Below are 14,531 nucleotides of genomic sequence, written 5' to 3' on the forward strand. Positions count from 1 at the left end.
CTGACTTTTTTGTTTCGGTTCTCACCAACAAAGTTAATAGTGATTGGATGTCTAATATAGTGAATGCCAGTGAAAATGAGGAAGGATCAGAGGCTAAAACGGGGAAAGAACAAGTTACAAATGACTTAGACAAGTTAGATGTATTTAAATCACCAGATCCTGATGAAATACATCCTAGACTAGGGAGATATCTGAGCCATCAGTGATTATCTTTGAAAAGTCATGAAAGATAGGAGAAATTTCAGAGGACTGGAAAAGGGCAAACATAGTGCCCATCTATTAATAGGGAAATAAGCACAACCGGGGGAATTACAGACCAGTGAGCTTAACTTCAGTACCTGGAAAGATAATGGAGCAAATAATTAAGCAATCAATTTACAAACACCTAAAAGATAAAAAGGCGATGAGTAACAGTCGGCATGAATTTGTCAAGACAAAATCATGTCAAACCAACCTGATAGCTTTCTTTGAGAGGGTAACAAGCCTTATGAATAGGGGGGAAGCAGTAGATGTGATATATCTTGACTTTAGTAAGGATTTTGATACTGTCTCAGATGACATTCTCGTAAACAAACTAGGGAAGTACAATGTAGCTCAGAGATTCCCAAACTGTGCGGTGTGCCCCACAAAGGGGGAGGGGGGGCGCAGAGGAACATTCAGGGGGTCACCATGGGGCCTGGGCCAGCCCCCAGGGGAAGCAGGGAGGGAGTGCCATCCAGCCCCGTCTCTAGCTACGGCCCCAGCTCCCGTCTCCAGCCTTGGCTCTGCACCTAGCTACTGGCTCCCTCTTTTGCCTGGCTGTGGCTCCGTTCCTGGCACCCACTCTCAGCTCCAGGCCTGCTCTCAGTCTCGGCTACCTTACCCCTGCTGCATCCCTGCCAATTTTAAAATTTTAAATAATTGTACTCTTCTCATAGATAAATTGCTAAACCACTTTTGCTCAGACTTTAAATAAACAAAACTTGGACAGAGACCAGGGCTGGAAGATTTTATTTCCAAAGATGAAGTTTCAGAAAGCAATGAGCAACTGCAAACAGTATTTTAAATGGAACTGTTATAGCACATTTGTTATAGTGATCTTTGCCAGTTCTGCTACAATGCAAATATGTTCATGCTTTTTTCTTCCAACAGTCTGTGATGTGTTGACTGTAAGCAAGCTTATTCATTTTTAAAAACTTTTTATTAAGGCAAAGTTACAATAAAACATTAAGTAATGCACTTAAGAGGTGCGTTCGTGGTCAAATTCATATTCCAAGAACCTGGCTAAAGATTCTAGCTTGCTGGCTGGGGAGCCCCGCACCCCAAGCATGCTAAAAAGGGTGACCAAATTTTCTAAATACGTCTCCTCTTTTTGGCACTTCTCTTGTGTATGTACTTGGTGTGAAAGCTTGTCATGTGACAAGGACAGTCCACATTTTACTAAACCACAGTTTAGTAAAGGAGGAAAACTCACATTTTTTCTGATAATATGCAATACAAAGTCTTTGCTAACAATAAAGCAATTAATTTGCTGTCCTGTTTAAAATGCAGATCCTTCACTGAAGCATTAAGTAAGCAGATCAGGGGATCTCTGGGAAGCTGGCATTTTGCTATCAGATGAATCTCTGGTAATTTCATCCAAAAACCATCTAGTACCTGGACGCCGCCACCACAGAAACATAGGGTTAGATGGGATGACAGCAGTCATCTAGTCTAAACCCTTGCCAAGATGCAGGAGGAGTTGTATCTAAATTATCCAAGATAGATGGCTATCTAGCTGCCTCTTGAAAATCTCTAGTGAAGAAGCTTCCACAACCTCCTGAAGCAGTCTGTTCCATTGTTCTACTGTTCTTAGAGTTAGGAAGTTTTTCCTGAGATTTAATCTAAATCTGCTATGCTGTGATTTGAACCCATTGCCTCTTGGCCTCCATTCTGTGGCAAGAGAGAACAATTTTTCTCCATCTTTTTTGTGGCAGCCTTTCAAGTGTTTGAAGACTATCATGTCCCTCCTTAATCTCCTCTTTTCAAAACTAAACATACCCAGTTCCTTCAGCCTTTGCTCATATGGCATGCATTCCATCCCTTTGATCACCTTTGTTGCTCATGTCTGCATCCTTTCCACTTTCTTCACATCCTTTCTATACATTGGTGACCAAAATTGTACACAGTACTCCAGCTGAGGCCTAACCAGTGCCGAGTAGAGTGGTACTATCCCCTCCTGTGACTTGCATGTTATGCCTCTGTTAATGCAATCTAAAATTGTATTTGCTTTTTTTGCAACAGCATCATATTGCTGTCTCATGTTGAGGTTGTAATCCACCACAGCTCCCAGATTCTTCCCAGCATTGCTGCTGCCAAGCCAGTTTTTCCCCCAATCTGTATTTGTGCATTTGGTTTTTCTTCCGTAAGTGTAGCACCTTACATGTGTCTTCGTTAAATTTCATTTTGTTGTCGATAGCCCAGTTCTCCAGTTTATCGAGATCCCTCTGAATTTTAGCTCTATCCTCCCAAGTATTGGCAACCTCTCCTCCCCAGCTTTCTGTCATCTGCAAACTTGATCACTATGCTCTCTCTATCTCATCTATCCAGATGTTAAACAACACTGGACCCAGAGGAGAGCCCTGTGGAGCTCCACTTGAGATCTTCCTCCAATCTGACATCATTCCGTTAATAGTTACTCTTTGTTTGTGGTTGCTTAACCAGTTATGTATCCACATAATAGTTGGTCTGTGAAGCCTGCATTTCTCCAGCTTACTTATCAGAATGTCTGGTGGGACTATGTTAAAAGCCTTGCTGAAGTCCAGGAATATCATGTCCACTGTATTCCCCCTAACCAAATCAGTTACCCCGTCAAAGAAGTTTTGCTTGGTTTGGCATGATTTGTTCTTGGTAAATCCATGCTGGCTGACAGTGATCACCTCTTCATCCTCCAGGTATTCACACATTCAGTGTTTTATGCATTGTTCTAGTAGCTTCCCAGGTATTGAATTCAGGCTGACGGGTCTGTAGTTCCCCGGCTCCTCCTTTTTCCCTTTTAAAGATGCGTGCTACGTTAGGCTTTCTCCTGTCTTTCGGGACTTCTCCTGTCATCCATGAGTTTGTAAATATTATTGCCAGTGGCACCGAGATTTCTTCAGCTAATTCCTTCAATATCCTTGTTTTACTGTTCTTGGGTCCTGCTTTTCATAGGATCTTGAATTCTATCAGATCATGACCACTTCCTCCCAAGTTCCCGACCACATTCATGTTTGCAACTAATCATCCCTGTTGGGAAAAACAAGATCGAAAATGGATGACTTCCTAGTTTCCTCAATTTTTTGAATCTGAAAGCTGTCCCCTACATATGCTAAGAATTTGCAGAACGTATTATGTTTTGCTTCAATAGTCTTATTTTTTGAGGTGTTTCATTTTGAAGACTACAAAACTTTACAAGAAGACTTTTAGTAATTGTTAAAATGCCATCTCAATCACAGTGAAGCTCAAGAAATGTAAACAACTCTGTGCCACTCAGTATAAATTTCCTCCCCCTCCCCCGAACAAAGATCTACTTTGAGCTACTTTAAAACAAAACAAACAACACTACTTTAGAATCCTTTTAGATGAGAGGGCAATACATATACTTAAGACACTTACAAATTCTGTACTGTACGTAGGGATCACTTACCTATTACCTAGTTTTAATCAGGGTGCATCATTTCCATTTTTGTCAGATTGGCACATAAATCCTATGCTGTTCAACCTACATTGTTATTCCTCTTTTAGGCTACTTCAGGCTAGTACCTGCATGCCAGAGCATCTGCTACAGAATAGAAAACGTTATCAGGCTTCCCCAAGGCTAGATTGCACTTTATAAAGGAGGAAAGAGAAGGGAAATCTACTGTCCGCAGATGTTAAAACTTTGATAAAGATATACTGCATGAAGCTGCTTTGGAACTGCTTGAAGGCAGTTTCAGATGCTTTCTGTTTTGTGGATCTCCTAAGTGCATGGGGTAATGAGTCTTGAGTGATGGGCTAGAAGATGGCCGTGGGCATCCATGATTTGCAGGGTACGTTCCAAACAGGAAAGAGATGGTTTGAATCTTAAAGAGCTAAGCGGTGTGTGTGTGGGGGGGTGTCTAAGGTCCCAATCCTGCAATTAATGGTGTGTGCAGTTTGTTGAAGGCTTGATGTGGGTACAGTAGTTCTCTTCCTTACAGGGAATTTCTGACCTTAATCCTGAAAATTCTTAAACATCTGAGATGCCCCATCGAACTTGCTCATATGTGTATATGTTAGCTGGATTGGAATCTAAGGGTACATCTACACTGCACACTTGTATCAGAGGGGTAGCCGTGTGAGTCTGGATCTGTAAAAGTGGCAGAGTGTCCTGTGGCACCTTGTAGACTAACAGATGTATTGGAGCATAAGCTTTTGTGGGTGAATACCCACTTTGTCAGATGCATGTCTGATTCAGTTTAAGCCCAAGCCCACCCTTCCATCCACACACAAGTGAGTTTGACTTGGTCAGCAAGCATTCAGGACCTGCTGGTGGGATGGGTGAGAGCCCAAGTCCCATTGAAACTCTGTTCCAAGCCCTGTCATTCTGCAGTGTGGATGCAGGTCAAGTTACAGATGGCAGTCAGAAGGCCTGTGTAGTGCAGTATGGATGCATTAGCATGGCTGTGAGACCTGGGTCCAGCAATTGTAAACCCACGTTTGCAATTGCATTGTGGATGCCTGAGCCTGTGCGTGGAAACATTTAGTCTACAGACCCGAGTCTAACAGACCTAGGTTCACAGTCCAGTGTAGACAGACCCTAAAAGACAGAGTAGATGAAGTGTGGAAAGTAAAGGTATAAAACAAAGGGGTCTCACTCCTTTCAGAGTGGAGTGTGTGTATTTGTAACCTTGCTTTTTCTTTCTGCTGACTTTCCCATTTTGTTGAAATAAATCATTAGCTAACTTTAAATCTTTTTTTTTTTTTTTTAACCCCCACATTTTTACTGTAGCTTTGAAGGTAGTTGCAGGAGACGGAGAGTTCTTTGCAATTGGATCCCAAATACAGAAGTGGAAGACCGTCATAAGAGCAAGATAAAGGGTTATATGACTTTCACTAAAGTTGCTGTCAGTACTGTCTGACTGTAGAGCATTTTTATTTATTTTATTTTATTATTTAGTAGCTCTCAAGAAGGATTAGAAATGTCATTTAGGGCAGAATTTCTAGCATACTCTAAGATTATTTACAGCATACTTTCCGGATCTTAAGTAATTGGCCAAAAACAGTAGCTATACTTTAACCATATTCACAGACTGAAGGAATTTGAAATGTTTAGCCACAGTTGATTTGTATATCTGATTCTATAAATGGAATATATTCTTCCTTCCTAAAGGGCTACTACTGGATTAATAAGAGTCTTAAACTATGTTTATCATATCATTTTAGATAGTTTAAACTGAATCTTAAATGTGCATTCTAACTTTTTTTGTTTTGTTTTGTATCCGCTTGGACAACGAATATAGATTAGACAGGTTTTTTTTTTTTGGTTATGGCTAGTGTTGGAAGGATTAGAATTTTATTAATAAATGTTGTTAAATGTTGATTTCACCATGCACATACAAACCCATGAAAAGATATTTCCATGGATAGTCAAAATGTACAAAAGGCAAAGTAAGAAAAATGCTGCTTAAGAATTAATTAGTTTGATTTAAGTATATTTACTTACAATATTTTCATGTGTGATGTTGATAATGTGTTTTAACACTTATAAAAGCTTTAACGTTTTGATTCTCATTGTGCACTGTCATTAAAAATAGTCTGACCTCTCCATGACTTCTCACAACTGTAAAAATATAAATCAACAGAAATAAATGCTTAAATCCATAATTTTTCACAACTATGAAAATGTAAACAGGTAAATAAAAAAGCTTAGAAATAAACATAAACATTTGTCAACATTATAAAAAATTGAGTTCTGCCAAACCTAGGTATAGTCTATTCCATTTTCTGGTCCTGCTGCATTGTGCTAGTGTATAAAGTTTTTGGGTTGCAAATACTAGAGTGGATTTCTTTTTTAAATGTTTCCAATGGAATTAAAAGAAATAAACCTTAATTTTGGCCCATATTTAATGTCCCTCTAATATTTCTTCATGTAAGCTGTTAGATACCTTGAAGTACTCTTATGTTTGACTTCTGTTTATCTAAAAAAGAAAGTAAAGTTATAGCTTCTTGTAATGTAAAGTTACCGTAATATTCAAGGATTCTTGGGGTATTTTAGACATTTGTTTCAAAACTTATGACTAAAATGCTGTAGTTTCTTCAGCAGTGAAGAACGATGCATATCTGTCAGAGTTCATAAACTTTACTGGTCTTCAGAAAAACAGCTTAGGCTGATTAGTTACTTTTTTTCCCCATTGCTTTTCCCCACTGACGTATTGTGTGGCTGCCCAAGTTACACCCTTCTTGAGACCAGTCACGTCATTGGAATGACATTGAGTTGTCTGAATCATGAACGGCTTGGCAGTAGTACATCTCTCCCCCCTTCCCCCCCTTTATTGTACGTGGTTGACTTTGTACCAATTGACTTTAACGTCTCATCTTCAAATATGTATAACTGATAACCTGAGCATTAGTGGTCATTAAACATCTTGAGACAGTTTTGTCAAGAAGTAATCTCTTTTTCCCTGGCTAAATTTGTGGTTTGGATAATTATTTTGCCTACCTAAACTTCCCCTGTTGCTTCAAATGGATTTAGCATCTTTCACTTCTTCCTGTGCGGTCTTGTTGGATATTATTAAACAGGGTGAAGTGATTTCTAGATGCCTATAGGGTAAATCGTGCCTTTTACCTCCAAACAACATAAAGTGAGGGGAAGATATGTTGCTACAAGTAGCTGCTTGTTCATTAGGGATTGTGTTAGAGCAGAGTCTGGGTCCGTGAGTCAGGACAGTTCAATGAACTGGGCAGCTTTTTTGCTGTCTTTCCCTATTCCTTTCCCAAGGAGACCCAATATGCATCTTTATGTTAGGGCTCATTTATGTGTGCTAGTAGCAAACCTGTCATGCTCTCTCGGTCCAGAGTGTACTCTTCAGCACATTAGTTAAGGACATTTAGTGCACCTGGAAGACATTCTGTCTAGTCACTCCATAAGAACAGTACATGAGAGTGGGGTTGCCTTTCTAAACCTTGTCCAACACAGAGGATGGTGTAGACTGTAGAGTATAACAGAACCCTGTTGTGAACCACATTTCCAAAGGAAACAGTATAACAGTATTTGTTCTGAATTTTAAAAACTCAAATTTCACTATTCCCCTTAATTAGCCCAAGATTTTAGATTGTTTATCTGTTTGAGATTTTCATGTTTTAAGTAAATTCCAAAATGGATGGAGAGTGAGGCTTCAGCATTTTGGCTTAGATTGTGAATGCAAGCACTACATTCACTGGGGAAAAATACTATTTCTTAACTTTTTTTTCTTTTTTCCTCTTCTGGGTTTACAGTTTACATCCTTGGCCTATGCAGAATTGCTCCTTTTGGAAGAAATTTCATTCTCTCTAGAGTGGCTGAAGAAGAGTTTACTTCTGGAGTTTACTTACTTACCTTACACTGGAGAATAGCGCATTTAGTGACTGTGCTGTATTGTTGAGAGCCTACATCAGGAATGACACAGCCATCATGTCATCCAGAGACAGGAATGTTGATATCAAAGAATTCTTGGCCAACATCAACTTGGTGCAGTATCTTCCTTGCTTCAAAGAAGCTGGCTATAACACTGTGTTAGACTGCATAGGAATAAATAATTATGTGCTCCAGCAAATTGGAATATCGCTTACTGGACACTGCAAAAGGATTCTTAAGCAATTAGAGATCACATTTTCAAAAATGCAAGAAAAATCTATCTCATCTGAAAATGTGAAACTCAAGGACTTGGAGGAATTAGGAGAAAGTCATTCTTTGTGCTATGCCCAGGTTTCCAAAATATCCAATTTAAGTTCCAGCGGGGTTGCTAAAGCTAGTCCAGTATCTGTAGCATTACCAACAAGACTTTTTAGTAAAGAAAAGAGTGAATTTACTGAACATGAGTTATTGGAAGTGAAAGATGGTAGCTTTTCAGATTTTGAATCTTCTAGTTCATCGTACCAGAAATCAGATTGTTCAGGGTATGCTGTCAGCCTTAGTGGAAACATTGAGAAAAGTATTCAAAAAATACCTAATATGGATGTTGCACTGGAAAAAGCACAGGCACAACAAGGTAACTTGCATCTAGACAGCCATTCTGCATTATATGTTGAAGATCCAACTTCTCGGTCTTCTTTTGCTGACTCATCTGAAACCAAGTCCAGTGAGAATGAGCATGTAGCATTCTCAGAGGTGGAAATCTCACCAAATGTCCTACCAGATTCTCCATTCTTTGAGTTCAAAGGTGAAATGGTGGATAATGACTTGTATGGTCCTTGTAAGCAAAGCTGCACGAAAGTAGTTCCCAGAACAACTCGGTCATTTATGCTAAGACATCGGCCTGTTCCAGAAATCCCAGGTTCATCTAAAATTGCAGCTTCACCCAGGTAATAATTAAAAAAACAAATGGTGAGACTGATACTGTAACATTTAAAATTGGCCAACTTTGTCAGTGGCAGTATGTGTAAGTATTCTTCTTGAAGAGTTCACGGACTTCCGGACTAAAAGCCGGTGTGTGGCGGTGCTTTTTTGTTCTTTGTTTTTTTTTTAACTGCTTTGCAGTGGCAGTGTAGCCATGTTGGTCCCAGGATATTAGAGAGACAAGGTGGGTGAAGTAATATCTTCAAGTCTGAAGTAAGCTCTGTGTACACTCGAAAGCTTGTCTCTTTCACCAACAGTAGATGGTCCAATGCAAGATATTATCTCATCCTTCTCATGCAACTCAGTGTAAAAATGGTACATTCTCACTACATCAATCTGAACACAAATATACCAAATTTAACGTAAGCTAATATTTTTTAAGAGTTTACTCTTTTACAAAAAGAAATAAATACACATGAATTACTCATAGTAAGAATTAACATAAGGTATCTATTTTTTAGACTTACTAATTTTTATGGCTTCCTTTTAAAGTATATGATTTTAATAATTGCTATGCTATTAGCTGCAAGCAATCTTGAAACTGGTTCTATATTATAATGTGGTGTTAGGTACATACACCAGCAGATAGTGGAAATATAAACATCACAAAAAAAATTTTTTTAAAAAAAGTCAACTACATTGTTACTACTTCTTGATCATATCACTTTCAAAATCAGGCACTTAGAAGTATATGGCGGGAGGGATTGCTCAGTGGTTTGAGCACTGTCCTGCTAAACCCAGGGTTGTGAGTTCAGTCCTTGAGGGGGCCATTTAGGGATCTGGGGCAAAAATTGGGGATTGGCCCTGCTTTAAGCAGGGGGTTGGACTAAATGACCTTCTGAGGTCCCTTCCAACCCTGGTATTCTATGATTCTAAGCAAAGATCTAATGAATTTATAGGTGAAATTCTGACCCTATTGAAGACAGTGGAAATTTTACCCTTGATTTCAGTATGGCCAAGATTTCATTCGTTGAGTATAAATCCATATTTCACCACAGTTGTAACTCTGACTTATAGGTTGCTAAGTTTTGTTTTAATGTATTACTTTTAGTATCTTGATTTCAGTACTTTAATACTTCAAAGGGATAGTGCTAATGGAAAATATCAGTTACTATATTATGATAGAGAATACATTATGATTCAAAATCGAGGAAATTACACCAACAAGTTACATTGAAAGAAAGTTGTATAGATTGCAAAGTTGAGCACTCAAAGGTCAGGAAAGGCCCTCCTGTGCTTTCAATGAGGTAGGAGTCCTGTGTGTGTGTGTGTGAGGGATGGGGAAGTATGTGATCATGTAATTAAATGCTGTAGCATAATGCATATGCACCTGGGGGCAAAATTAAGTTGCATGGACAACTTAAATGTGGGATTTCCTAATTGTATAATGCTTGGATCTGTAACCTAAATAACATTCTGCTAACTTGTTTTGGTATGAAATTTCCTAGGGAATGAAGGGTGTTAAAGGTTAAAAACAAATTTTATTATTGGTGAGGGGTAAATAGGCTGTTGAGGCCATGTGCTGCATCTGAGAAAGTTTGGTTGGGGGAGCCTCACTGGGTATGCTCTCCACTCACTGAAGTTGCTCTGGTAGACGCCAGCCGTTCTCAGCACAGTAATGGCAGTGGTAGCAGCTGCTTTAGTGTATGGACTCTGCTTTTTTTGAGTATCTGTTTGTTACGATTTTGGCATTCTACCAATTTTTTTCCAGGTGGAAGGCAAGCGAGAGAAGGGGAAGTGACTCTTTTCTAACCGTTTCTCACCAAACCCTGAATGGAATTTCACTGTTCAAAGAAAAGGCACTTTTCTAGCCAGAGGTCTTTCCCACTGCCAAATTTCAAAAGCGTGTTGCAAACAATGGAGGTGTGAGTTTCTCAAAGTCTGCAAGTGTCTTCATAATGCGAAGTGTTAGGCAACCTAAATAAAGATGTTGCTACTGTAACCCACACACATCCTGGGTGTGGTGTTCTGCTCCATCTAGTGGCACCAAGACCACTGAGAGAGAGAGAGAGAGAAAAAAAAGAATCTGCTCTACAGCCTTACCTAACAGACAGTTGGCTTTTAACTCATGTACCAAGTTCCAGAGGCGCCAGCTTCTATCCCACACGCTGACAACCGGGGTCTGTCGGCGTTACACTACCAGCTCTCCATATACCATATTCTCAAGAAACAGAATTGTATGTAGTTTAGTAGGAAAAACAACTTCTGACGGTATAAGATAGGGGAACTTGCATTTGAGTCAGTTTATAAATGTGCATAGATAAGTTTCATCTTTCAAAATGGCTCTGTTGGTAAAAGAGTTGTATTTAGTTTCATTTGATAAAAAGTATTATTGTTTTGCTAAAAGGCAATAGCAAATTGAAGATCAAACCTAGGCCCAGAACCTTAATCCCTTGAGGTTTGTCTACATTATGAAACTATGATTTAAACATTCTCTTTTTAATGATACGTTTACCAGTAGGCTGTTGACCCCAGCTTTATGGCCTGTGTAAACAAGGACAAGGCTGACTACAGTTGGGGTTATTTGCTAGAATTGAAGACCACACTGACAAGCTGTCAGAGTTGTGTTATCAGCATGTCAGCTAACTGCATTATTAAAAATAGTGTTTCTACAAATTTGTCCTGATTTCGAAAAGCTGGTGGTTTGATAGTCAAGGCCTAAACTTAGCTAAGGCCATGTTACCTCTCTGCAGTATCCCTGAACCTCTCTGTCCGCTAGTTACCCCATCTGTCAAATGTGCTCAGTGTAATTAGGCACTTATCTAGTGCTTTTGTATTGTATGTCTCAAAGCAGATTACAAAAGTGGGAGAACATTACCTCATTCACAGTTGAGCTGAGTACAGATTTATTTTTTTAAATACTTTAATATTTCTGTTCTTAAACTACATCTGGCTTATTGAGCTAATGTTGAGCTTATTGAGCTATACTTGTTTTTAAACATATGGTGATGAAAGGTATCCTCAGTGCAAGAGAATAGCATTTCAGGGGGAGGGAACTCCAGTTATTACGAAGAGACAGGTATTAGTAATGGGCGACTTGATCATTAGAAACATAGGTGAGTTTACGATCACCTGGAGAACCACATGGTGACTTGCCTGCAGGGTGCGAAGGTTGCGGGACTCTCAAGATATCTAGACAGACTATCGTGTAGCGCTGGGGAGGAGCCAGTAGTTGTGGTACATATAGGTACCAATATCATAGGGAAGGATAGGAGAGAGGTCCTAAAAGCCAAATTTAGGCTGCTAGGTAAGAGACTGAAGTCCAGGATCTCCTTGGTAGCATTCTCTAAAACGCTTCCAGTTGCACATGCAGAGCCAGTTAGAGAGGCCGAACTGCAGGGTCTCAATGCGTGGATGAGACGATGGTGTAGGTAAGAGGTGTTTAGATTTATTAGAAACTGGGGAACCTTTTGGGAAAGGGGGAGCCTATACAGGAAGGATGATCTCCACCTAAAACAAAATGGAACCGGATTGCTGGCATGTAAAATTAAAAAGGTTGTAGAGCAGTTTTTAAACTAAGGGCTGGGGGAAAGCCGACAGGTGCAGTGGTTTGGACAGAGATCTTAGGGGAGGATCTATTAATGGAGATTCTCTGTATCATAGTAAGGAGGAGAGGATGGAAGATGATAAAATATGGGTAGGAACTGATGAGAAACAGTCAAATGAAAGGTTTCAGAGTGGTAGCCGTGTTAGTCTGTATCACCAAAACCAACGAGGAGTCCTTGTGGCACCTTAGAGACTAACAAATTTATTTTGGCATAAGCTTTTGTGGGCTAAAACCCACTTCATGAGATGCATGGAATGGAAAATACAGTAGAGGTTTAAATACACGGCATATGAAAAGATGGAAGTTGAACCAAGTAGGTTGTGCTGGTACGGAAGTGGCATGATATGTGAAAGAAAGCGTAGAGTCAAATGAAATAAAAATCTTAAATGAATCAAACTGTACCATAGAATCTCTATGAATAGTAATTCTATGCTCTAATAATAAGAATGTAGCAGTAGGGATATACTACTAACCACCTGACCAGGATGGTGATCCTGACTGTGAAACATTCATGGAGATTAGAGAGGCTATAAAAATAAAAAAACCTCAATAATAATGGGGGATTTCAACTATCCCCATATTGACTGGGTACATGCCACCTCAGGATAGGATGCAGAGATAAAGTTTCTTGACACCTTAAATGACTGCTTCTTGGAGCAGCTAGTCCTTGAACCCAGAAGAGGAGAGGCAATTCTTGATTTAGTCCCAAATGGAACACAGGATCTAATGCAAGAGGTGAATATTGCTGAACTGCTTGGTAATAGTGACCATAATACATCTGTGCGTGTGTGTTGGGGGGCGTGGAGGGGGCACTACAGCATTCTACCACGGTAGCATTTAATTTCAGAAAAGGGAATTACACAAAAATGAGGAAGTTTGTTAAACAGAAATTAAAAGGCACAGTGCCAAAAGTTTCAGAGTAATAGCCGTGTTAGTCCGTATTCGCAAAAAGAAAAGGAGTACTTGTGGCACCTTAGAGACTAACCAATTTATTTGAGCATGAGCTTTCGTGAGCTACAGCTCACTTCATCGGATGCATACCGTGGAAACTGCAGCAGACTTTATATACACACAGAGAATATGAAACAATACCTCCTCCCACCCCACTGTCCTGCTGGTAATAGCTTATCTAAAGTAATCATCAGGTTAGGCCATTTCCAGCACAAATCCAGGTTTTCTCACCCTCCACCCCCCCACACAAATTCACTCTCCTGCTGGTGATAGCCCATCCAAAGTGACAACTCTTTACACAATGTGCATGATAATCAAGTTAGGCCATTTCCTGCACAAATCCAGGTTCTCTCACTCCCTCACCCCCCTCCAAAAACCCACCCCCATACACACACAAACTCACTCTCCTGCTGGTAATAGCTCATCCAAACTGACCACTCTCCAAGTTTAAATCCAAGTTAAACCAGAACATCTGGGGGGGGTGGGGGGGTGGGAAAAAACAAGAGGAAATAGGCTACCTTGCATAATGACTTAGCCACTCCCAGTCTCTATTTAAGCCTAAATTAATAGTATCCAATTTGCAAATGAATTCCAATTCAGCAGTTTCTCGCTGGAGTCTGGATTTGAAGTTTTTTTGTTTTAAGATAGCGACCTTCATGTCTGTGATTGCGTGACCAGAGAGATTGAAGTGTTCTCCGACTGGTTTATGAATGTTATAATTCTTGACATCTGATTTGTGTCCATTTATTCTTTTACGTAGAGACTGTCCAGTTTGACCAATGTACATGGCAGCAATGGCCCTCCAAATTTATTCTTCTATGTAGAGACTGTCTGGTTCTGGGGTAGTTACCTTGGGGTACTTAACTTTCCTGCCCAAACAGGCAAATAAACTTAACCCCTGCAAACAGTATGTTGGCCCTCAAAGTTGTAACATAGAAATTGCCCCATTATGTTGTTTTGACCCAGACAGAAAAGGAAATACAATTTAGTCAATGTAAGTAATGTAAGTCAGCAAATAAATGCCAATATACAAAGATAAGGACTGATCATTTGCTCTAACCCAGTGGTGCCCAAACTTTTCCTGTTGTGCCTCTCCCCCCCGTTATGGAATGTGTCCGTGTTCTCCCCTCCCCCTGCCCCATTACTACATAGTTGACTCAGCAGAGGAGCTTGGGCTGAAGATGGAGCTGGGGACAGAACTGGGATGGGGTAGGGGCTTCGGCTATAGGCAGAGCTGAGTGAGGGCAGAGCTTGGATAGGGGCAGAGCAGGGGCGGAGTGGAGCTGAGGCTGGGTCTGGAGCTGGGCTGGGGATGCAGTGGAGCTGGGCTGGGGGTGGTGCAGATCTGGGTGGTGCTCTGTCCCCACACCGCAGGGGGTCTGGCCAGGCCCCACTTCGCGCCCCCTTGAATGTTCCTCTGTACCCCCATGTGGGGGCATGCCCCACAGTTTGTGGACCACTGCTCTAATCGCTGTCTCCCAG

The 14,531-nt window shown here is 40.3% G+C and overlaps 1 protein-coding gene across 1 annotated transcript in view; it reads left to right on the plus strand.

Moving 5' to 3' along the window:
- The window catches only part of ARAP2 (ArfGAP with RhoGAP domain, ankyrin repeat and PH domain 2), a 192,831-nt gene that overhangs the window by 2,991 nt on the left and 175,309 nt on the right, over positions 1-14,531 (plus strand). Inside the window, exon 2 of the mRNA XM_077815769.1 lies at positions 7,453-8,517. Within this exon, the coding sequence (XP_077671895.1) occupies positions 7,628-8,517 (890 nt within the window). The 5' untranslated portion in view covers positions 7,453-7,627. The remainder of the gene's footprint in view (positions 1-7,452; positions 8,518-14,531) is intronic.

This window comes from Eretmochelys imbricata, chromosome 4 (assembly GCF_965152235.1).
Source record: "Eretmochelys imbricata isolate rEreImb1 chromosome 4, rEreImb1.hap1, whole genome shotgun sequence".
Taxonomy (NCBI): Eukaryota; Metazoa; Chordata; order Testudines; family Cheloniidae; genus Eretmochelys; species Eretmochelys imbricata.